General features: G+C 47.9%; 1 protein-coding gene across 3 annotated transcripts in view; it reads left to right on the plus strand.

The window, feature by feature from the left end:
• The first annotated feature begins 10,343 nt into the window (after nucleotides 1–10,343).
• Nucleotides 10,344–24,395, plus strand: part of Bcar1 (BCAR1 scaffold protein, Cas family member) — a 36,244-nt gene continuing 22,192 nt past the window's right edge. For 2 of the 3 annotated variants that reach the window (XM_051201750.1, XM_051201754.1), the window contains exon 1: nucleotides 10,344–10,508. In XM_051201750.1, coding sequence (XP_051057707.1) covers nucleotides 10,359–10,508 — 150 coding nt within the window. In that variant the 5' untranslated portion in view covers nucleotides 10,344–10,358. Of the gene's footprint in view, nucleotides 10,509–12,910; nucleotides 13,073–24,395 lie in introns of those variants that run through there. The other variant, XM_051201752.1, reaches the window with a different exon arrangement.

Genomic DNA, 24,395 nt, shown 5'->3' on the forward strand with positions numbered 1-24,395 from the left:
TTGTTTTTGTTTTTTTTTTAGTTGGTTGGTTAGTTTTTATTGTTGTTTTTTGGGGGGGGTCTTGTTTTGTTTTGTTTTTCTAGACAGGGTTTCTCTGTGTAACAGCCTTAGCTGTCATGGAACTTGTTCTGCAAACCAAGCTAACCTTAAACTCACAAAGATCAGCCTTCTGGGATTAAAGTCATGAGCCATCGCCTCCACCACCCAAATCAGCATGGTCTATGAGCCAGCGCTAGCTGCTAACAACTGGCCTTTGGACAGACTTGTTTAGTATTTCCAATGGAAGTAGTACTTACACACACACACACACAGTGCCAGCAAAGAATATCCCCAGGTGGCATAACAAAGCCAGTATTTGCCTGTTATGTTCCTGTAAAAAGAGTTCCTGATGCCAGGTGGCGGTAGCACACACACACATCTTTAATCCCAGCAGAGTTAGAGGCAGATTGATCTCTGTGAGTTCAAGGCCAGCCTGGTCTACAAAGTGAGTTCCAAGACAGCCTGGACTACACAGAGAAACCCTGTCTCAAAAAAAAAAAAAAAAAAAAAAAAAAAAAAAAGTTCCTGAAAACTTTGTAACCTTGGAATTTGCCCTCTTCTGTATGCTAATGAGGGCCCATGTTTTTGGAGGATTAGAATTTTGAACTCTTCCTTGATCTCCAGGGAAAAGAACCTCACCTGAGATCAGGTTCACCCACCTGTGACCAGTCATCTCATCAGTCCTAGCAATGTAATGAAATCAACATTAGGAACCAAGGCTCTGGAGGTTGGTGATAATCCACATGCCAAAAGGGTGCTGTATTCCTGAGGGTTTGGGAACAAACTCTGGGCTCAGGACCTTCCAACCACTTACCTACTTCTAGATTATTCATTTGCATCCTATGTAATAAACTCTTCTAAGTAGGGAAGTCTCCTAAGCTCTTGTGTTACAGAACATTATCAAACAATGGAGAAATAGTCATGGGAGGCCCCTAATTTGTAGTCAGATGGGTGAAAGGGTGGATAGCCTGGTCACCTCATTTGTGGTTGGCATTTGGAACAGCTTGTGGGACCAAGCCCTTATCGTGTGGGTAGTTAGTGTCAGAATTGAATCAGGTTGTTTGATATCCAGTTGGGATTGAGAGAATGGGTTAGTTAGGAGAAAACCCACATATACCTCACTTTTGTCTAACTTCTCCCCTAAATATTACATCCTATTGAGGGATTCTGATGTGTAAAGACACCTAGATTTAAACTTAGCTCTACTGAACAGCCTTCTGCCTCTCCTGATCCCATTTTTACATCTATGAAATGAAGGATGATTGAATAATCTAGGTGGGGTCTAGGTCTCTTTTTTGTGTTAAGAAATAGGATCTTACTGTGGTGCTAATGCTAACCCTGGGTTTTTAGGCTCCAATCATGCTTCCTCAGCCACTCAGATGAAATGACGTGTGTGTTACTCTCACTCAACCCACCTTGGAAATAAATGTATGAGCAACCTGATTTTTAGGTATACCAGTGTTTGAGAACTACTGCTTGTGGCTTTATTAACTTCTTACCTGTATAAAATATTTCAAAGCCTTCAGCTATATATTTGGGAACATCACGTCTCCCTTTATCCTTACCATTTTAAATAATTCATATCAGTAAAAGCACGATGAGTTGAACCAGCCAGCCTTGGTCCCTCCTGCATCAGCGGAGACTCACCCGAAGAGTTCGTTCTTCTTTCCTAAATCCTTGGAGTCCCAGCAAAGAGCTAAGCCAAAGCCTTCTTAGTTCTCAGGAACTTGAAGAAGCAGCTGAAGTCAGGCTTGAGAAGTAGGCAAGGAATATGAGCAACAAAACTGAAAATCCCAACAAACACAGCTGACGGTGCAATACTCTGCTGCCAGGTTGGCAACAGATGGTAAGACCCAAGCGTGTGTGCTCCAGCTAAGCTGAGTGTACAGCGTGTCCAATAGGTTGCCCTGCCACTTGGAGAGGACCCAACCACCAGATGCCTGCCACGCCTGTCAAAACAAGGAGTGCATGGGTTTTCTTTTCCTGGCCAGTGCAGGACCTAACCTGAGCTTGGCTGCCATCCCCACTACTGCTGCCACATGCTGGCATGCTTCTTACTGCTATGCTATTTTGATTATAGAAGGAATCTGGTCATTGAAAATTTGAAAACAAGTGCCTGGAGATATAGCTCTTGTAAGTCATATGCCTAGCATTCATGAGGTCCTAGATTCAATCCCCTCCCCTGCCCAAGAAAAACTGAAAATGAAAATAAATATAAATCTCACATTATCTTATAAAAACAAAATTCTATATAGACTTTCAGATTTTCCCCTGTGTTATTCATACTTTTGATATAATTGGTATCATACTGAGCTTATGTGACATAATACAGACGCACCAGTGATGTGTGGATATTTAATTTTTTAGTACATGAGGGCCAGTGAGATGGCTTTGGTGGTGAAAAATTTGCCTCACAAGACTAATGACTTAAGTTCAAATCTTAGAACCCGTAGTGGAAGGAGTGAGTGAGTCCTGAAAGTTGTCTCCTAACCTTACACACAATAACAGGGAAAGTGCATATTTTCAAGGCTTTGAAATAGAATGTCATAGCACCTGAACATGCCTGATGTCATCTGAAATAGAATGCCCAGTTCTTTCTGAGAACACCCTTTCTCCTCACTACTTACGTTAGCCCCGATACAAAAAAAGAAAGAAAATAAACAAACAAAAACCCTGTCTGCCTGTCTCTGAGTGTACATCCAATAGTTTAGGTAAAACCTACAATGACTTAGGAAGATAAAGGCCATCCCAGGAACAGACTAGGCTATAGAGATTTGAGTTCCCGAAACTTCTGAGCCTAGGCCCAGGTCTGTATCTTTGTAGTAGATATCTGAACAGGGTGGGGACCCCTCACCAGCTTAATTAGGTGGCCCGTTGCCATTTCACACCCCAGAGCAGGCAGTCATATCTGACCCAGGCTCTCCTATAAGGCTCAGCTATTCTGAACCTCATTTTGCTTTTGCGCACGACACACACACACACACAGTGGGACTCAGGCCACTGGATTCTAGAAGAAGAGATACTCCCTACCTAGAGCAAATTTCTGTCCAGATGTGACTCGAGCTCCTATTGCAAGGCTGCCCCCTCAGGAAGGCCTTGACACTCCCAGCAGGCCAGGAGAAAAGAATGGACATCTCTTGTTCCTCCTTAAGGACCTATCTTCTTGCATCTAGACCTCATATTCACAGAGTTGTCACTCCAAAGATATAGAACGCCCTTAGTAACCAGCACTCTGGGAAATGTGCAGCTTTCTAGAATCTTCTACCGGACATTCCTTTGGTCAAACATTGGGTGTTATTTTAAGAACTTGCTAGAGGTCATCATGGATGCCTCTGATGTCCACATTAATCTCCCCCCACCCACTCAGCCCATCAGTAAACAGAGGGCACCCAGATACCAGAAAGCTCAGGGTCCCACAAGGCAATGTAAAAACAGAAAACAGAGAAACTGAGTTAAATATTATCCTGCTAGTATTGGCATTTAACTGAGTGCTTCCTGTCGCCACACTAACCCGTACTCAGTACATCCTATATCCTAGTGCTTCCCAGTGAAGCACATACTGCATTTATTTGAACCTAGGACACCATGTCTCATGACATCACAGAGTACAATAAGGATGGTACCCCCTGCACTGGCAAGAGACCTGGCTGACTTATGAAAAACTCATTTGACAGATGGGGAAGAAAACGGCCTTTGAAAGTAAGATACCATGCAGAAGTTCACACAGGGACCAGAACCCAGGCCAGCCCCACCCAATCCTGCTCTGATACTGGAGGTCAAGGCTGACAAGTACCATGGGTTCTTGCCAAAATACAGAACTTGCTCCTCACATTAAGTTCTTTCCTGTTTTCACAAAGAGGTCTCGCTCCTTGGGAGTATCAAGACTTTCCTGGTGCCCTGCCCCCTTCCTGGAGAAGACCCTTGGCCTTGAGCAACTTCCCAGATCCTTTGAAGGAGGTGCCTGGTGATCTGTCTTCACTGAGAACATGACACTGTGGCTTTGAGGACTGGCACTGATGACCCCAATGTGGCAGCTGTTGATTTGGGCCCATTAATTATTTAGAGAATGTATACTATTCTGCCCATTGGCTATGTTTTAAGTTCAGAAACGAAATGCCCTGGAGATTGTTTACAGTGAAGAATGAAATTCCACTTGTTACAGTGACTAAAGATGGGAGCTTGTTCCTGGAAGGGACTGTGGTTACTGGGTGTTTGCAAACATTCTAGAAAACTAGGAGGCCAGCAGACTACTCTGGGGGTCTGCCCCAGCTCAGCTGCCCTGTGAAAGCTCTTTCATCTTTTGCCTTGTTAGAGGTGAGGAGGGTTGGTGTGTGGAGTTCATCATATTTTATGGCTCAGTTGCATTCCCTGTCTCTCTCAGTGTCAGCCCCTGGGGAAGACACTTGGACGAGATCCCAGAGGATTAGTGGGTTATCTTCCCAGAATAGCTTGAGGTTCTTATAAATCAGTAATTGCATTTCTTTCAAAACTTGTTCAATATTAGCTGTACCTTAGTGATCCCAGCTACATTGCAAGTCTGAAGCTAGCCTGGGCTAAATGAGACTCTGTTTAAAAAACAAATTGGGTTTGATCTTTTTTTTTAAGATGTATTTATTTATTTAATGTACACTGGTGTTTTGCCTATACATATTCTGTGTGAGGCTGTCGGATCCCCTGGAACTGGAGTTATAGACAGTTGTGAGCTGTCATGTGGGTACTAGGAATTGAACCCAGGTCCTCTGGAAGAACAGTCAGTACTCTTAACTGCTGAGCCATCTTTCTAGCCCAAACAAATTATTTTAAAGCAGAGGCAAACCAGCCTGGTCCAGAAAGAAGGGAGGGAGGGAGAGATGGAGGAAGGGAGGAAAGAAAGGAAGGAAGGGAAAAAAAAGAAAAAGGAAAAAAAGGAAGAAAACGAAGAAATTGTACTTAAGTTACACCTGAGGGTCCATAACCCAGAGATCGATGGATTGAAACCATCCTCTACTATCTCTGGTTTGGGGCTGGCAAGATGTCTCAGTGGTTAAGAGCACTGGCTGCCCTTCCAGCAGACTTAGGCTTGATTCCCAGCACCCACATGGTGGCTCACAACTGTGTATAACCCCAGTTCCATGGAATCTGAAGGAATGGCACTAGGTACCATTTCATGCAGGCAAATTGTCTATACACAAAATAAAAAATAAAAATAAAAAATAAAAATTGTATTAAAAAACAATTTATAATTGAGAAGGAGACATGGTTCAGTAGTTAAGAGTACTTGTTGTTCTTGGAGAGGACCAGGTTTAATTTCCAAAACCATACATATGTGGGAACAAAATACTTGTACATCTTTAAAAAAAAAAAAAATTGAGTCTGGCGGTGGTGGCACATACTTTAATCTCAGCACTAGGGAGGCAGAGGCAGGTGGATCTCTGTGAGTTCGAGGCCAGCCTGGTCTACAAGAGCTAGTTCCAGGACAGCCTCCAAAGCCACAGAGAAACTCTGTCTTGAAAAATCAAAAACAAACAAACAAACAAAACTTGGAGAGGCTGGAGAACTAGCTCAGCAGTTAAGAGCACATATTGCTTTTGCAGAGGACCTGAATTGTGTATGTGTTGAAGCATAAGATACACACACACACACACACACACACACACACACACACACACACACACACGTAAAGGATTTTTCTTTGGGCTAGCAGCTCTCGGAAAAACAACACAGAGTGGTGCCATATGCCTTTAATCCCAGCACTTGGGAGGCAGAGGCAGGTAGATCTCTGCTTTCAAGGCCAGCCTGGTCTACAGAGTGTCTTCCAAGACAGCCAGGATTGTTATGTAGAGAAACCTTGTCTCAGAAAACAACAAAACCAAAAAACCCAAATATGGAGACTTATTTCTAATTATGAAAGCTCAATCTATAGCTTAGGTTTGTCCCACTGGCTCTTATAACTTAAATTAACCCATTTATATTAATCTATGCTTTAGCCTCATGGCTTTTTACCTCTCTTCCATCTTGCAACCTTCTGTTTTCTTTCTGTTTCTTCTGGAGTCTCCCTGAGCCCAGATTCATCTCTTTGTTCTCTGCCCAGAAGTCCTGCCTAACCTCTTTCTGCCTAGCTATTAGCCATTCAGTTCTTTATTAAACCAATCAGAAGGTGTCTTGGCAAAGACACATCTTCACAGTGTACAAAAAGATTATTTCACAGCACACACACACACACACACACACACACACACACACACATCACCACTGTCCATTTCCATATATTTTCATCATCCTGAACAGAAGTCCTAAGCTCATTAAACAGTAACCCCTACTCCCTTTACTCTCTGAATCTTCAGCTCCCTGTGTAAGTGACATCATATACTATTTGTCTTTGGTTGTGCTTAGCCTGTTTCATTTAGTATTGTGTTTTCAGGTGTAATTTTAAAAAGATTTATTTTCTTGTCAGACAGTGGTGGCCCACACCTTTAATCTCAGGACTTGGTCTACAGAGTTCCAGGACAGCCAGGGCTACACAGAGAAACTCATCTAAAAAAAAAAAAAAAAAAGTTTTATTTTTACTTTTACTTGGAGTTTTCTTGGAGGTAAACACCACCAATCCTCAGTAGTCACCCACTGATCAAAGCTGTGTGAGTTTTCTGAGACCTTGTGAGAAAACTCCCAAGTGTGTGTGTACATAGGAGTAATGTTCATGTGAGTGCAGGAGACATTGGGTCATCCGAAGCTGGATGGCTGTGAGCAGCTGGTGTGGTTCTGAGGACATGGTTCTCATGTGTGCACAGCAGGCACTTTTCTAACTGATCCGGCTCTCCAACTTCCAAGCTCACAGAGAGAAGCCGAGTGTGTTTAATGCCACTAAAATGTTTAACACTGATGAAAATTGTTCATTTTGGATTATTTATACTTTGCCATAATTTAAAAAGTGTCTGCTAAAAAAAAGCATAAATGAACTCAAGAAACAGAAAATAGGAGCGAAAGAGATGGCTCGTTGTTAAGGGCGCTTGCTGTTCTTCCAGAGGACCTGAGTTCGATTCCCAGCACCCATATCAGGTGTCTCTCAACATCAGCTCCAAGCATTCTCTCTCTCAACAATAAAAGTTAAAAAATTAGAAAATAAAAAGTTTATACTTAGAGACTGGAGAGATAGCTCAGCAGTTAAGAGCATTTGTTGCTCTTGTAGATGACTGGGGTTCAGTTCCCAACACCAACACAATATTCACAACCACCCCAATTCCAGTTCCAGGAGACCCAATGTCTTATTCTGAACTCCAATGGTCCAGGTACACACTTGGTGCACATATACATACAGGCAAAACATATACAGACATAAAACTTAAAAAAAAATAGTTACAGTTACCCAACTTATTCTCCACCCCAATAAAAATTAAACAAAAATCTAGGCATGATGGCACATGCATTCAATCCCAGCACTCAGGAGACAGAAGCAGGTTCAAAGCTGGTTCAAAGCCAGTTAGTAGCAAGTTCCAGGACAGCCAGGACTACGTAGAAAAACCCTGTCTCAGGACTAAAATGGTCTTGTCTGTGAAAATTGAGAAAAGACAAAAGAGACTCCCTTTCTGAAGCTAGCATGGTACCAAGTGCCCATCCTCACCTTCAACATAAAACCGTAATCAATATTTTCTCATTTCTTCTCCCATCATTTTCCCAGTACAAATGCATGACATTAATGTCAATGCATGCAACTACAGGAGCTTCTTTTTCTCTTGTTACAGAAAACTGTCAGCATGTATCCCTGGCATGCTGTATCTGTCTGTACTCAGATTCTGCTGTCTGGAGGCTCCCATTGTCGGGACAGGGACATAGATTCCAGAAATTAGGGTGAGGATGAATGTGAGGGTCATATTCAACTGACCACAGGGAGGCTCAGGCACTGCTAGCTGTTCTTGGAGGTAAAGACCAATCCTCTCAGTAGTCACCCACTAATCTGAGACCTTGTGAGAAAACTCCCAAGTAAACAAGACAAGAATCTTGTCACCTCTGTTCCGCCATCACATGGGTTCTTCTTTGAATGTGCCCCTCTCAGATGTAGTGATGGGAGCTGAGTTTGCTATGCATTACACTGGCTAGTATTTGTTTATATGCCTCTATGGAAAAACATGTTTTGTCTTGTGATTGAAACTCGGGTGACTCTTAACCCCAAGTATAAATCGTCTGATGCTCTGGATAAAATTGGCTATTGCTTGAGACTTTAGTCCACCTCATTTTTAGGCTCCACTCCCAGGTTCAGGCTTCCACCTAGAGCAGTAACCACCCATGATCTGTTTAACTGATGTTCATTATTGAACATGCAAGTCCTAAGGTTTCCATGTTCATACATAGCCTGTGTTTCTTTGATGACTTGTGAGAATTTTGTTTGTTTGTTTGTTTTTCAAGACAGGTTTTTCTCTGTAGCTTTGGAGCCTGTCCTGGAACTAGCTCTGTAGCCGGTCTCGAACTCACAGAGTTCCCCCTGCCTCTGCCTCCCGAGTGCTGGGATTAAAGGCATGTGCCACCAACGCCTGGCTGACTTGTGCACATTTTTGAAAATGTAAACATCCCTGGAATTTGGGTGTCAAAAGAATTTGCCCATATAAGGACTTGGTCCTCTTGTCAGATTGCCTGCTACAGCCCTTTTGTGGCTGTTTCTATTTGCAGTGGGAAATGATACTTAAAACTGAGCAAAGGATTTCCACAGTAGCCGAACTGTGGCAGGAGTACAGGCATGCTGCCTAGTGAGGGAGAAAGGGCTCCACTATGCCACTCAAGCTACTTAGGAATGAGTCACTTGCCCCTTAGTGGGAATGGCCTGCATCTGGGACAGGTTTTCTGAGTGGAGAATGGGTGACTACTGAGGATTGGTGTTTACCTCCAAGAACAGCCAGCAGTGCCTGAGCCTCCCTGTGGTCAGTTGAATATGACCCTCACATTCATCCTCACCCTAATTTCTGGAATCTATTACCTAAGAAGGCAAAAGGCACTTTGTGTATGTGACTAAGGATTTCGAGATGAAAGGAATTTCCTGAATTGTTGAGATGAGCTCATGAAAGCACAAGCACTGATGAAAATGGCTAGTTTGGATTATTTATGTTTGCCATAATTTAGAAGTGCTTAATGGGCCTGGAGAGGTGGCTCAGTGGTTAAGAGCACTGACAGCTCTTCCAGAGGACCTGGGTTCAATTCCCAGCAAACACATGGCAGCTCACAGCTGTAACTCCAAGAAATGACACCCTCACTGAAAAAGAAAAAAAAAAAAACAAAAACAAAAACAAAAAACAAAACAAAAACAACAACAACAACAACAAAAAAGCAAGCATTTATAAAATCGGAGCTGGAGAGATGGCTTAATGGTTAAGAGCACTTGCTGTTCTTCCAGAGGACCTGAGTTCCCGGCACTAATATAGGGAGGCAAGAGAACAGACACAGGGTTAGAGCCGTATGTCTGCACCAGCAAGCCTGTAATTCCAGCACTTGGGAGGTGGCAGCAGGAAAACCAGAACAAGTTCAGGGCCAAGCCAGGACACAAGACACCCTGTCACAAGCAACATTCATGGGCCCATATGATAAAAAACAAAACAAAACAAAAAAAAACTGATTGAAATATATGTGAAGAGGGAGTTCTCTCATATGCAAAGTAAATTTCAAAATAATTTAAATAGGAGCTCCCAAAGGAGACAGAGCACAACCTGCCATCCTTAAGCAAGGTCTGTATGCACTGACTTCCCCCAGAAAGGCGAAGTGGCAAGCACTGCCTCAGCCAAGAGATCAAAGTCCATTATCAACAGCCGTGAGCCATGCTGATAGTATGTGCCCTTGAGATGATGTAGTAAGAGTGGTATTTACCTCTGTGGTTTCCTCATCAAAACTATGACCCGAAAGTAATCATGAGAAAATTGTCAAATGAATATGGAACAAGGAGCATTCTATAAACCCCCTGACCAATACATCTCAAAAATGCCAAGGTCATCAAAACAAATGTCAAAAATTTTTCACAGCCTGGAGGATTCAGAAAACATGACAGGTGTGATGTGGGATCCTGGATGGATACAGGAAAGGGCAGTGAACAAACTAAGATCTGAAACAAGTGTGAACTGGGTCAATCATATGTAATACAGGCTCATTAGGGTGACAAAGGTACCATGCAAGGGAAAATTGCCAGTCACGGTGTCTGGAAAAGGACTTCAAGGACTTGCTTGCATTCTCTTGGGCCAGAGGCTTCTCTGCCCCACGGAAGTCCCTGGATAGGAGTGGGAGGGGAATAAAGAAGCCACCTCCCAGCCCTCAGTCCCTTGAGATGTGGCAAGGCCCAGGGAACAGAAGTGTCTGGACAGCTGAGTATGCTACCTCCTCCCAGTGGTCCGGAGGGAGTGCCCTCTTCTGAGGGTCCTGGTCAGCCCTCAAGGACCCTCTCTGTTGTGGCGCCTTCGTCAGGCAGCCCAGCTGCTTCTGGTCTGGACATCCCCACAGGCTGTTCTCTGAAGAACTTGGTGAGTCATTCTGGAATCATTTGTCTGTAAGGAAGGCTTAGTGAGGGAAGAGCAGCCATTGCCTCTAGGGATCCAGGATAGTCACATCCCCGAGGGAGCCTCCCCTAGCTGCTTCACACTGCTTACCCAAGTCCCTGATCTCTGCCAGAACAAATGAGGGATCTGCCTGGAAGCCTTTCCCCTGTGAGTTTGCTGTGTGTCACACTGGAGTCCAAGTCCGCTGTCCCCTGAGTCCTCGTTTCCCTGTATCCTCAGTGTGAAAGGGGTATTTTATGCACTGTTCCCGACTTCTGGCCTGGACACCTAGAATAGACAGAAGGGAGAGGAGCCAGAAGTCTGCTCAATTCCCGGGCCAAAGAAAAAGAAAGGGGAGGCGAGGCGGAGCCTGGACTGGCGGGGTGGGGCTCTGAGTCCTCAGGCGTGTGTGGCCTGGAGCCCAGGCGCCAGGCTGAGCTGCTGTTTTCTGCTCAGAAGCCCGGGTGCCAGCTGGGCGCGGGCGGGTGGGCACGGGTAGGGCCATGTGCCAGACACACACAGAATGCCCTTTGAGGAGATGGCAGCTGTCGGCCCAGGCACCCCTCTGGTTGCTGTGGCCTTGTCTGCCCTCTCCTAGCAATCAATACCTTGCACAGCGCCGGAAACAGCTACTCAAGAGGTACAGGGCGACCCTATTCAAAGCAGAGGAGGGCTCCCTCATCAGGCCTAGAACTAGGTTCGTGGCTGCTCTGATGGCCCCTTTCTCGAATATTTCCCCACCATTGTTGGGTCGCTTCTCAGAATCCACCCGTGGCCTGGGGGGGGGGGCATTAAGGTTGCGGGGCAAAGTTGGAAGACCTGGGACCTCCCCTGAGCCTCTGAGGAAGTCAGATACCCACTCATGCCTCGTCTACCAATCACTTGGGCCTCCAACCACTGTACACTTGGAAGACAAAAAATAAAATAAATAAGTAAATAAATAAAAACTTGTCCCTGGGACTGGAGAGATGGCTCAGTTAAGAGCGCTCTCTGCTCTTGCAGGGTTCAGGTTTGGTTCCCAGCACCCACATGGCTGCTGACAATTAGGTCACTTCAGTCCCAGGGGATCCTAAGCTCTTTTCTGACCTCTGAGGGCACCAGGCAGATACATGGTGTACATACATGGATGGATGCACAAACACTCACACACACACACACACACACACACACACACACACACACACACACACACACAAACAAAATAAACCAGACAAGGAAGAGGAGATAGAGGAAGAAGAGAGAGAGAAAAAAAAAAAAAAAAAAAAAAAGAACAGGAGGAGGAGGAGTTTTTTGAAACAGGCGCTGTACCTGCTCTCATGGGAAAGTAGTAAGTTGACCTAGACACTGTCCATCTCCCACTTGGTGTAGGTAGGCACTCACCTACCTAGGGAATAGTAGCCACTAACTACCCTGGGTTTGGCCTTGCCCAGGAAGAGGTCCCGTGGAGCAGTGACATTTGTTGGGCAGCAGAACAGACCACTGGCTCTTAGCGGTTGGGTAGCTGATGGATCTCAGAGTCTCAGTGCACTGAGAGGAAAGCGAAAACAGCAAGGGTGTGGCAATCTGAAGACCAGTGTTCATGTGCCCACTGCTTACAGGTGCAAGTTTGGGCACCATGCCAAGTGTGAAATAGCTGGAGAAATTAGGGGTGATTATCTTGGGGGAAAGGACAACTCAGATCATGGAAGGACTGCAGGTCTTCCAGTCTTGGACAGGGAGGGGTCTCTGTAGGACCCTTCCTAAAAATCACTCTAGATTTCTCTTTCAGGGGGACCCAAAGTCAAGTCTGGCTGCTTTCCCGGGGTCTGGAGCTCCCTGGGGGATCGAGTGGGCCCTGGAGGAGCCTTAGGCTCCCCCTCAGCTTAGGATGGCGGTGTGTGTGTGTGTGTGTGTGTGTGTGTGTGTGTGTGTGTGTGTGTGTGTGTATGTAGGACTTCTGCTAGCTGATCTAAGATCGCTTTCACCCAGGACGGCGGGGTGTATGTGTGTGTGTATGTATGTCTATGTATGTGTGTGTGTGTGTGTGTGTGTGTGTGTGTGTGTGTGTGTGTGTGTAGGACTTCTGCTAGCTGATCTAAGATCGCTTTCACCCAGACTGAGTCTCTATCTTGGGGAGTAGGAGCCTTGGGACCCGCACCAAGGGACGTTCTACGTGGGGGTGGGGATTCTGGGCTCCAGAATCGGGTGGGCGGACTGGGTGTAATTTTTTTTCTAATAGTGCGTCTGGCGGTGGCTTTTGGAAGGACAGGCAAGGTGTGGGAACACGGCCTTTCCTTGTTGTGCCGACAAAAAAATGCTGGGGTCGCCGGTCCTCGCCTTTAACGCGGGCGGCGGCGGAGCAGGCGGGAGGGGGAGGGGCGGCGCGGGCGGCGCATGCGCGGCGCGGGGGGAGCGGCCGGACTGTCCGGTGGCGGAAAGCAGGCAGAGGGCAACGGAGAGCGCCGGTATCCGGCGCCGGGGGCTGTGAGCGGCGCGGGCCCACCGAGCCCCGAGCCAGCCCGCGCCGCTGCCGCAGGGCCCTGGGGGCGACGTCCAAGATGACCGTGCCGGTGAGTGCTGGCCGCCCGAGACCCCGCGCCCCCCGCTGAAGGCCTGGGCCACCGGGGGTCGCCGGGGCTGCTTCTCAGGTTGTGGTGGGGAACAGGATGGGGGCGCCGCCCCTAGCCGGCTTCTCGGATCCTGCTTTTCCAGCTGAGTGGAACCGGGCCCCTTGCTGGCCCCCCGGGCAGCTCCCCGGGACGTCTGGGTTGGGCAGAGGGTGTTTGTGGGCCTCTCAAGAGCCCCTGGGACTGGTGGGCCCGGCGGGGGTCTGCACTTTTCCCGATCTCTCACCGGAGTGGCCAGGCCTACCTAGAAGACGGCTCTGTCATTCTCTGGAAACCCATGTCCAGGGCAGCTGGGCCGGCTGAGGGGTTGGGAAGGTCTGTGCCGCTCGGCAGAAAACTCCCCGGGAGAGCTGCCCTATTGTGCTCCCGGATCCCCACCCGGATGGCTAGGCGTGGGGCGGGGTCTGTGCTGTCCCCAGACACCCTTAACCCAGAATGGGTAGCTTAGCTGGCTAATGGAAGGAGCCTATCTCCCCCTACCTCTGCTTTATGCGCGCACTTCGTGGCAAGTTTTGTTGGATGGTTGAACCCCAGGGCCTTTCAACCAGCGTCTCCTTTCTGTAGGGGCTTCCCCTTGCTTGACACTCCCTCTTCCTAACCCATCGGACTTGAGCAGCCCTTAGTTCAGAGCTTAACAATTGGGCCATGAGTCTCCCCTCCTGAGGTGGCCAGTGATTGATTTGGACTACCTGAATGACTGATTCGGGCACAGGCTCCACTTTACAGATAGACAGACAGAGGTGTGAGACCACACCTTCATCCTGTCTGCACTGTAGTAATGGCCTTCAGCCACGATGTCTCTGCTGAGTCAGGGTTTTTTTTTTTTTTACCAGTGACAGGAAGGGGCAGTGGGCCAGAACCTTGTCCAGCCTGGCCTTATTCTGGTACTGCTCTTCATCCACTTGGGGACCAGGTTCTGCCCATAATGCACACAGTCGAGGCTTCCTGGCAGGGCAAGTGGCCTCTTAATTAACCGCCATAGGGTATGGAGATTCCTGGAGAAGAGAGGCTTGTGTAAGTGGGAAGCATTGTTATTACAGAATTAAAGAGCCCAGCTCCTGCCCGCCCCCAGAAGTGGTAATGCTGAGTTACAGATGAAAAAATTAGGGCTTCCAGGCTGTGCTGATGGGAGCCCCCACCCCCATCTCTTCTGGTTCAAAGCATAATTGCCTCATCTCTAGGAAGAGACAGAGAAAGCCTGCCAAGCCCCTCTCCTTTTCTGCTGTGCTGTTCTGCAGAGCTCAGGGTTTTTCTCTGGCTTGGGGCATAGGGCACCAGCCAGCTCCACCCCTGTGGACACTGGTCAGAGAAACAAGGCAGATGCCTGAGCATGCTGGAGGGCCAGGGTCTCCAAGGCGGTAGTGAACAGCAAGTGACCCTCTGGACATGCTTCTGGTTGTGGGGTCCAGGATTGGTTTGGCTGTCTGGAATCAGTACAGAGCTCTGGACAAGGAGTCTTGGATGGCATGCAGACCCTTACCGCACAAGATTTCAGGTAGTCGTCTTAGACTCTGTACCACAGCGGCACCATCTGTAACTAGAGAGGGCAAGGGGTCTGATAGGACTTGTATAGATAAGGATCACTATGAAGAACTAAAGTCAAGGTCTGTCCCTGCCATGCTCCCCTCCAAAAGTTACCTCTAACCCTGTTGCTTATAGCCACAGCCTTCAGTAATTCTGTATGACATACAGCTAAGCTGTCAGACCATTGTCCTCTCTACTGGGACCTTGGTGCCCTGGTGGAAGCTTTTAGAAAGAGCTGCCTGCTCTGTCCATGCTCAGGGAACCCAGACTGGTGACTGGCCATGTGGTACTCAGAGACACGTTTGAGTTTTAAGCACACCCATTCATTTGGGCAGTCTTTTCTTGGATAAAGCTGACGAAGGAACTTTGGCCCACAGAAATTACAAGGTGTTACAGATGGAGATGGGAAATGATAGCAGAGAGGGAACTTGGGATGGATGAGGTTGAGTTGATGTGGTTTCCTGGGTATCCAAGCAGGCACTGTGTAGGGTTTTGTCTCTGCTTCACTTTATTTTGGCTTTTGAGATAAGATCTCATTGTATAGCCCTGAATAGCCTGGAATTCACAATATAGGTGAGGCTGGCTTTGAACTCCTACAGAGATCTTTTGCCTCTGCCCCTTCTCAAGTACTGGTCTTAAACATGTGTACCATCACTCCGTTGCTGTGCTAGGGTCTTAACTCTGTTATTTGACCCCTGTGGGGTATGGGATCCAGAGGGAGGAAGGCACCAGCTCCTGCTCTCCCCTCTGCAGGGAGCTAAGAGCAAAGGTACTTCGGCAGTGTTTGGCCACTCATTTCCTGACTGTCTCTGACATCTGCCTTCCTTCAGTGCACAGCTGGCCAGTGCCGTAGGCCTATCTGGTAGTCTGCGGTAGCTTGAAGCTCACACTAGAAAATGACCGTGTTGCTGTTTCGCCCATGTTCATGAGTGACAAGAGGCTGGCCACCAAGTCACCAGAGCAGGAAGATCAAGTCCTGAGCAGAGCAGCCCTGCTGCTGTCTTTGCCTTTTGTTTCTTGTCTGTAAAACTAGGCAACTCATCTAGCCTTTACTGTGCCCGTTCTTGGAGGATGGGCCTTTCCAAGCATGTCCTATGTGCTGAGTATGGGCATGCGCATGGACAAGGCCTCAGGGAGGACTCTTATGTGGCCAGTCACATGGCCAATGAGAAGTAAGGCAGGGTGGGAACCAGAGGGGCAAGTTTCATAGTGGTAAAATGACCATCATCCTGCATTGCATGGACACTCTGATTTCAGGGCTGCAGCCCAGAGAGCTGTTGATAGCTTTCTGTGGCTTTCCAAGTGTGACCCTACCTTTTTTTTTTTTTTTTGCTATGTTATGCTGAAAGGCAAACCCAGAGTCTCTTTGTTGTCCTTGCACACAGCCATCTTGGGCTCATGGAGGCCAGGCAGCTTGCTCATGGCTGGGCAGCAGAGTCAGTCTAGTTTTGACTAGTCGAACAGCAGCCAGTGGAAATCAGTGGTCACTTGGTAGAATGTGGGATTATCCTGGGGCCCCTCTGTGCTTGAGTGAGTTGGGCAGTTAGCCAAACTGCAGTCCTATAGAAAGGGCACAAGAGGAGGGGAGGGAGTGTCAGGGTCCTGAGCCTCACTTCAGTCCCCAAAGCCTACACTGTACCCTCTCCTGTCACTGAACTTTGATCCTTCCTGCCCTTCCCTTCACAGGAGCTGATCCCAAACCTTGTACCCACTTCACTAGGTAGGTTACCCCTGCTCACCCATGCAGTACTGCCCCTGCAGGTTCTGTCACAAGACCGAAGGCTTCATCAGGTGCATGGCCTATGACCACCTGCCCCAGCCTCACCACTTGCTGAGAGTGTAGAGTGTACCTCTTATATCCCCTGTCTGCCACTGCCACCGTACTAGGGCAGTTGATGGTGGCCCTGCATAAACCTCAGATTGCTCAGTCCCTTTCCAGGGAACGAACTTACTTACTTACTTACTTACTTACTTACTTTATTTATTTATTTATTTCAAGACAGGGTTTCTCTGTGTAGCTTTGTAGACCAGGCTGGCCTCAAACCCACAGAGATTTGCCTGTCTCTGCCTCCCTGGGATTAAAGGTGTATGAAACCACCACCTGGTTCCAGGGAACTTTATTGAAGACCAAGTAGGGATCAAAGAAGCTGCTGCTTCAGGATGGGAAGAGTGTTTTGGTAGATCAGGGCTAGAAGGAACCATGCTGGGTTCTACAATAGTGAGTTACTGAACCTCATGCTCCAGTTTCCTAGCAGGTGTCATGGGAATGTGTTGAGCCCTAGCATTTGTGGGGAAGTCAGCAAGGCACACATGCAGCTCTTCTTAAGAGGCTGTATAGTGGCTGCTGCTGTGAGATAGTCATTGCTTCCAGTCTCTGCTGGCAGTTATGGTAGCCAAGGACTCACTCCTGACCCCTGTCTTCCTCCAGTGGCTTTTTCTTTGTGGTTCAGTTTAGTTCCTGCCAAAGCCTTAGTGGTGAGGTGACCCTGGCCTCTCCCCTGCTCTGCACAGCTTGTGGGATTCTGTCCTCTTAAACCTTGGGCAGGTCATTGTCCTTACTTTCACAGAGTGGCCTGTGATGACACCATTGGCTAGCCCACCAGATCTCTGGCCAGATGGCCCAGCAGTGCTCTCTGGAATGGACGGGATTGCAAGCTCATAAGCTCCTGGGATGCAGGCTTGTTCTCAGGCATGATCAGCAGCCATGAAGGACTTCAATCCCATCTGCCATTCTCAATACCTTAAGGTGCTAATGATGGCAGGGGAAATGTGAGTGGCCCTGGGCAACTCCATGACACTACTTGTAGTCATCAGCTATGCCCTCTCCTACCTACTGCCCTCAAGGATCGTTTCCGTCTTCCAGCCTCAGACTTAGTCTCTTCATAGCTGCTTGCTTTCCTTGTTTCCTTGCCAAACCTCATTATTTGTTTTCTTTTTAGGATCATTGTTATTGTCACCATTGTCATCAGATGTGTGTGGGCACATGTGTAGGAGGAGAGGTCAAAGGATGACTTGTGGAGTCATTTCTCTCCTTTCACCTTTATGTAGCTCCAGAGATGGGACTTAGGTTGTCAGTCCTGCCCAGCAAGTGCTCTTGATTCTCACTGGCTCCCTTGCTTTTGTGTGCTCTTAGTCACTGTTTGTTGAGGCATTGTCTTCCTCTATCCAAGAAAGAGCCAGGACCTCAGCAGAGGTGATGAGGGACGACCATTCTGGCAGGAGAGATGGTCACAAGTTGTGGCTCTAAAGTTAATCTCTTTTCTAGGTGGGAGATTAGAGATTAAGGGGGCTTTTCAGTAATTTTATTATTAAATCCTGCCAAATTCCAAGATGGATTTGAAACAGATTGTAGTGGAAGATACAAATAGTCTGGAGTCATCAAAACCTCCAGAACTTTGTAATATATGAGGAAAGAGGAACATTATTCCAGAAAGCCTAGGCTAAGTGGGCGTAGAAATTTAATTGTTAAGTTCCTTGATGCCTCTAGTGGATCCTAATACCTGCTGTGAGGTCCTTCACAATACTCTGTAATGTCATGAATCCTGTTCTGTGCTTTGTGTCATTTTTACCTGTTGAGACTTTTCTATTGAGGTGATTTCACATGTGTTAGTTAAATATGCACTAGGGTAAGTCTGGGCTTATGAAGAGCCCCATCGGAATAAGGGATGCTGCCATCACCTCAGAAGGTTCTCAGAGCCCCATTGGGCAGTCACCCTGTTTCCCTCACTGTCATAGATCTGTCATTCTGTGTTGGTTCTGGCTTCTTTCATTAAGCAAACTAGTTTAGAGAGTGCTATTTTATTACTTCTTGGTTGCTGAATTACTGTTCTGTCTGTGCATTTGGCCCATCCTCTTGTTCTTTGCTTTGTTTAATGTGGATTTTTAAACTATCAGAACGCTGGTATATTGTTGGTATTAGGAAACTTTATGTCACCAGATGGTGGTGGCACACCTTTAATCCCAGTACTTGGGGAGGCAGAGACATGTGGTTCTCTGAGTTCAAGGCCAGCTGGGTCTATAGAATGAAAATGAGTTTCAGGACAGCCAGGAGAAACCCTGTCTTAAAAAAAAAAAAAAAAAAAAAAAAAATAGAAGAAAGAGAGAGAGAGAGGGAGAAAAAAGAATGGAAGGAAGGAAGAAAACCTGATTATTTGTCCGCAGAAAGGAAGGAAGGAAGGAAGGAAGGAGGAAGGAAGGAAGGAAGAAAGGGAAAACCTGATATCTGCCCACCTGGTCTACAGAGTGAGTTCCAGGATAGCCAGGGATATTATACATACAAACCCTGTCTCAAAAAAAAAAAAAAAAAAAAAACAAGAAGAAAGAAAATACGACCTTAAGTCATGCTCAGAGAGTTGTCTATGCTGTCAAAACACTGTATCTACCAAAATGATCTGTTTGCTCAGAATGTGGTAAGACCACAGTCCTCCATGTTCACAGCTTTCCCAGCAGGGCCTTAAGAGTTTGCATTCCCTCCACCCAGTTATCAAAGGTTATCTTCAGGCTTTGAGTTACCTGTGATTTTCCCTGAGCCTCATTCTGTCCCAAGAGGTCCTGGCTGGAGGGCTGCAAGGAGAGCAGGTCAGCGAAGATAAATCATGAACACAAGCTGACTGGTTCTTTCCGCCCTCCCCAGCTGGAACTGACCCAAACAGCTTACCAAGCCACTCCTGCTTCAATGCTGAGAGCCCAAGTCCAGGATACATTTTCCCCTTCAGAGCTGGGACCAGCTTGCTAAGTCCTGAGTCTCCTCTTCCTCTCCCAAGCAGCTCCCTCTCCACCTCTCGCCCCTTTTTCAAGACAGGGTTTTCCTGTGTAGCTTTGGAGCCTATCCTGGAACTAGCTCTGTAGACCAGATTGGCCCTGAACTCACAGAGATCCACCTGTCTCTGCTTCCTGAGTGCTGGGACTAAAGGTGTGTGCCACCACCTCCTAGCTGCTTGCCTATGCTTTTGAAATCAATTTTCACTGTAATTTTTTTTTTCTGTATAATGATTTTCCCCCCTCAAAGATTCACACATTCACTCACAAGTCACCTCCACAGAGAAACTCCCAAACCCCTTGCATGGAACAACCCCCTCACCCATCCCTGCCACATTGTTTGCCCTCCCTGAGTCCTTGTCATCATAGACAGGTGTGATTATCTTTCATGCCCACCTCCCACAGCCCAAATGTAAGTTCTCTGGGGATGGGACTCTTCCCATGGCAGTGACCTAGTACAACACAACACTTGACATGCATCTGATGCTGCATGGGTGCAAATGAAAGAGGTGGATACCCCAGTGCAGTTGGAGGGAAGACCTGCTCACCCCCAGCATTGGCTGTGGATCTGGTGTGGCTTCATGCCAAGGAAGAATTGTACCCAATCCTCAAATGAGATTTTGAGGGAACATGGGAAGTCTCATCTGAAGAGGGAGGAGGGGGAAGGCTTGGTTGGGGGAATGGGCTTAAAGGTGTGTACTTAAGTTTGGGGGGGTGGTTCAAGGGAGGGTGGATGGAACTTGATATATGGTGATTTGGGATGTGGGTGTGCTACCGGCACTGAGACACACCAGAATGGCCTGAGCATCCATATTAGTGCCTGAGTGTGGGCCCAGCTGCTGGCAAGGGTTGCCTTTAACAATGCGCATACTGAGGCTCTGAGAGGTGTGATAACCAGCTGAGGAGGTCATAGACAGCTGGAGTCATTTGTGTAGGCTCCTATCTGAGTAGGCTTAGTTGAGATGAGCATCTCTGAGGCAGTTGGGGCCCTGCTGTGAAGGCTGAAATAGGCTCATGGGGAATCACCTTGTTTCTTTGCAAGAAAGGAGCTGCTTTTAGATGCCCTGGAGTCCCTGGGCTGCTGCCTGTGACCCTGCTGGCCCTGTAGATAGTTCATTGATTCTAGCCTCTGTGGCTGACAACCCTGTTCTCTGCCCATCTGTGGGTATCTCTGTCTCTGGATGTGGGCACTGGTGTTCTGTAGAAGCTGCTGAGGGCATGTAGCAGATGGCATGTGAAGTCACCCCCTCTGTCTGAACTGCTGGTTGCTATGGAAGAGTGAGAGCAGATGGCTTAGCTGGTGAGGTCTCTTGACCACACCCTGTCCCTGCCCACCCAGCCTAGCTGACAGAAGTAGGGCAGCCACCAGCAGCTGAGCTTTCTCTCTAAGGATAGAGACTTGTCCCATGTCCTTCCTTATTCCTTGCTTTTCTCTTCATTGACAGGTTTTCTCTACTAGTCTGACTCTTCGGTAGTGTTGAGGGGATGAGGAGACAAGGGTCAGCTTCCAGAGGCATCCACAAGGGCAGACACTAGGCTCCAGCCTCTGGTCCACACATGCAGTGGTAGTCCTCAGACCTCACCCACTCTCGTGTGCCAGCATCCAACGAAGCCTCTGCTGAAGGGAAGTCCTGTGTGAAACAAACACATCTCTGAAGGTGCCACTGCTGCAGAAAAAAAATGTGAAAAGGGGGTTGCCCTTCCCAGCCCATCCCCCCCTGGGAGGGGTGCTGCTTTTTATATACCCTGGAGTTTGTAGGGAGGCCTAAGTCAGTTTGTACCTTCTCACCCCTGGGTTATGTTCTTATATAGCCTCAGATTCTTCAATCCTACCTCTGTAGATGTTGGAAGGATGACATCTAAGAGCATGGCTGGCCAGGAAGAATCTGGCTTTCTAGAGTCACCGCTATAATGAGGAACAAACGCTGTCATTGGTCTTTCCAGCCTCGGAGCACAGGAACACTCTAAGACTAACAGCCCTAGGAGTGTGTACTCTGCTGTCTGAGGTCACCTAGGGTCCTTTCCCATAGGGATGTGCTTAGGTTGCTGAATGGGCAGTTACAAATGTAAGCTCTACTACCACCCTGGCTGTATAAGCTGGCAAAGGCACTGCCCTCTGAGCCTCTGGGTAGTGGCATATTCCATCTCCTGGTCCCCAGAGTGGGGAGGATTGACTGATGTGATAGGCTGTGTCATATCACAGCCTTGCCCACGTTTTGAGCTTGACACTGTGAGAATTCCTCTCAGAAGGAAGGCTGTAGCTCCTGTGGCCCTTTAGGGACGTGTCTTCCTGTCCCTGGGGCTTGCAGTGCTTACCTCCGGCCTCAGGAAATCCTTTCCCACTGCCGCTCCCAGAGCTGGCCATCAGCTGACCTGTCTGTCCAGCCCAAGCTTTAGGAGGGGAGAGGCTGTGTGCCGTATCTCATGCAGGTCATTTTATGCCTGCTCTGTTCAGTCTTAGTCATAAGCCATTCCCCTGTGTAATTTGCTCTTGGAAGTGGTTGTCTTGTAGCTGCATGGTCTTCCCGGTTTGTTTAGCCATTCCCCTAGAGTTGGGTATTTCCATTATACTCTTCCCCTTCTTTACCATTGTATGTGGTGATATTTTGTTTATGGTCTAACAAATAAAGCTTGCCTGAAGATCAGAGTGCAGAGATAGCCACACTAGTTAGCAATAGAAGCCAGGCAGTGGTGACCACACCTTTAATCCCAGCAACTGGTAGACAGTGTCAGACAGATCTCTGTTAGTTCAAGGCCACCCTGGGCTACAATAAATTGACCCAGACTAAAAAAGAAACAGCTCACACAAAAGTGATATTAGCATTTGGAATCACAACACTATACTATTTTAATTCCAACACTACAGAGGTGGAGACAGGATTGATATGCCTAGGGCAGAGAACAATACAATGTGGGAGGAGACAGGAGCTGAGTGGAGTCTGAGGAGCAGTCATTCTGAGGATTGCCCCTTTGGTCTGAGCATTGGTAGAGAGAGGTAAGAACTCTAGGGGCTGGCTGCTCTGCTTCTCTGATCCTTCAGCTTTCAACCCGATAGCTGGCTCTGAGTCTTTATTATTAAGACCAAAGAGAACTTGTACTACAGTTGTAAGTGCTGCAGTGGACATCATAGGGCATTAAGTGGTGATAGCTCTTCTGTGGGCCTGTACTGCTTTAGAAGGCCAGAAGGCTCCAACCTTACCCCAGGCTCTTCTCCTCAGTAGGGGTCCAGGAGAAGCAGTAATAGGCAGCTGAGTGGCCTGCTACTCACCAAATGCCCATTCTATGTCCTTCTGCATCCTGTGAGCTCATCTTCACCTGATAGGAGACTCCAGGCCACTCCTGGGATGACTGGCAGATGTCCTGGAGGGTGGGAGCTGTTGTCTGTCATGCCTATGCAGTCTTTCTCCAGCAGCACCTTCTTTCAGCTCCTCCTCTGCAGATGCACCTGTGTGTACCCAATCCTGTCTGTGTATGTGCACCTGTATGTAGCTGTACTTTTGTGTGCTTGTCCCTGTGTGTGCCTGTGTCTGTCTGTGTGCTCAGGCAAAAATCTGGTTTCCTCTCAGGCTAACTCTTCCCACAAGAGCCACCTCTAAGGTTCCACCTCATTCCACATACCCACCCCTCATCAATGAAGCTGAACTTCAGAGGAGTGCTGGCTCCAATGCCGAATGCAGGGCCTGCAGTTGTTTCTTTGTTTTTGGGGAGGAGATGGGAGAGGAATGAGTATTTGGGTCTCAGACACCTATTTGGAGACCTGAATGTGACCACGGTCTTTAGCTTTACCCTGGAGTGTCCTAGTCCCTAAATTCTCTACCATCCTTCTCTTCTGGATGTCAGCTCTGTCCCTCTTGTGCACGGATTGTGTAGAATGAATGAGACAAAGACCCCTAAGCTGTGTGTCAGTCTCATCACCTATAAAATGGGGCCAGCAGTAAAGCTTGTGTTGCAAAATGTGGGCATGAAATGAGTACATGTGTCCCAAGCCAGCATGGAAGTTGCATCAGTGCCCAGAAGGGGCTACTCTATCACTGAACACGTGTGTTCAGGCCAGCACTGAGGCCTCAGGTGTGCGGAGGTAGTATCCCTGTCAAAATCAGCCTAATGGGTGCTCCTAACCCAGTAGCTTGGGAAGCCGCACCCCCCCCCCAGCACAGTGGGGTGTCAATCTTGGGGTCTTGTTTCCAAAGCGGAAATGCCATTCCAAGGCTCACAGTCGGGGGGGGGGGGCGCGTGTTTAAGTGGAAAAGGAGCAAATTTTTGAAATGCCTGAGCCTGAGCCCAGCTCCCTTCCCCCCACTTCCACATGCACACCCACAGGCCCGCCCCCAGTGCCACTTTAATCTGCTTCTGAGAAAGGGTCCTAGCTAGTCATTGCCTCCCTGTGGTGCCTTCCCTTGGCCAGTGGTGTAATAGAGACCATCTATGCCCTGTGAGGACCTGGTCTTTTGTGTGGTCTCCATCCTGCAGAAACCTCCTACTTCAGCTGAAGGCCTGCCCTTCAGGCCTGGCCTTCACTCCTGGGTCCTGCTCCTCCCCTCCAAAGTAGAGACCCAATGGCATGTTGAAGACCCTTCAGTCCCAACACAGTGGGACAAATGCTTAGGCATGTTCCCACTGGCCTTGATCCACTGAGTAACAGGCTGGAGGCAGAGGATGTAGGAGAGAGAGAGGGGGGAGTAGGACATGGTAACCAGCAGGAGGGAATGTTCCAGGACACTGGGTCATTTCTCCTTGCCCCTCCCCCCATGCTGTGAGCTCTGGCCAGTGGTTTCTAAGCCAGAAGCCCTGGGGAAATGCAGGTGTCTTAGCTTTTCAGGAGGGTTACGACCCAGGAATCTGGTTTAACCAGGTGTTCCCGGGACTTGTGAGCATTCTCTGGGCTGCTGTAGCCCAGCCCCAGATGAAGGAGCTCTGGGGGAAGGAAAGTCTACCTGTTGGCCTTGAGCCTGTGTGTATGCACCCTGCCATTCTTCAGAACTCT

The sequence above is a fragment of the Phodopus roborovskii genome, unplaced genomic scaffold (assembly GCF_943737965.1).
Source record: "Phodopus roborovskii unplaced genomic scaffold, PHOROB, whole genome shotgun sequence".
In the NCBI taxonomy this organism is placed as follows: domain Eukaryota; kingdom Metazoa; phylum Chordata; class Mammalia; order Rodentia; family Cricetidae; genus Phodopus; species Phodopus roborovskii.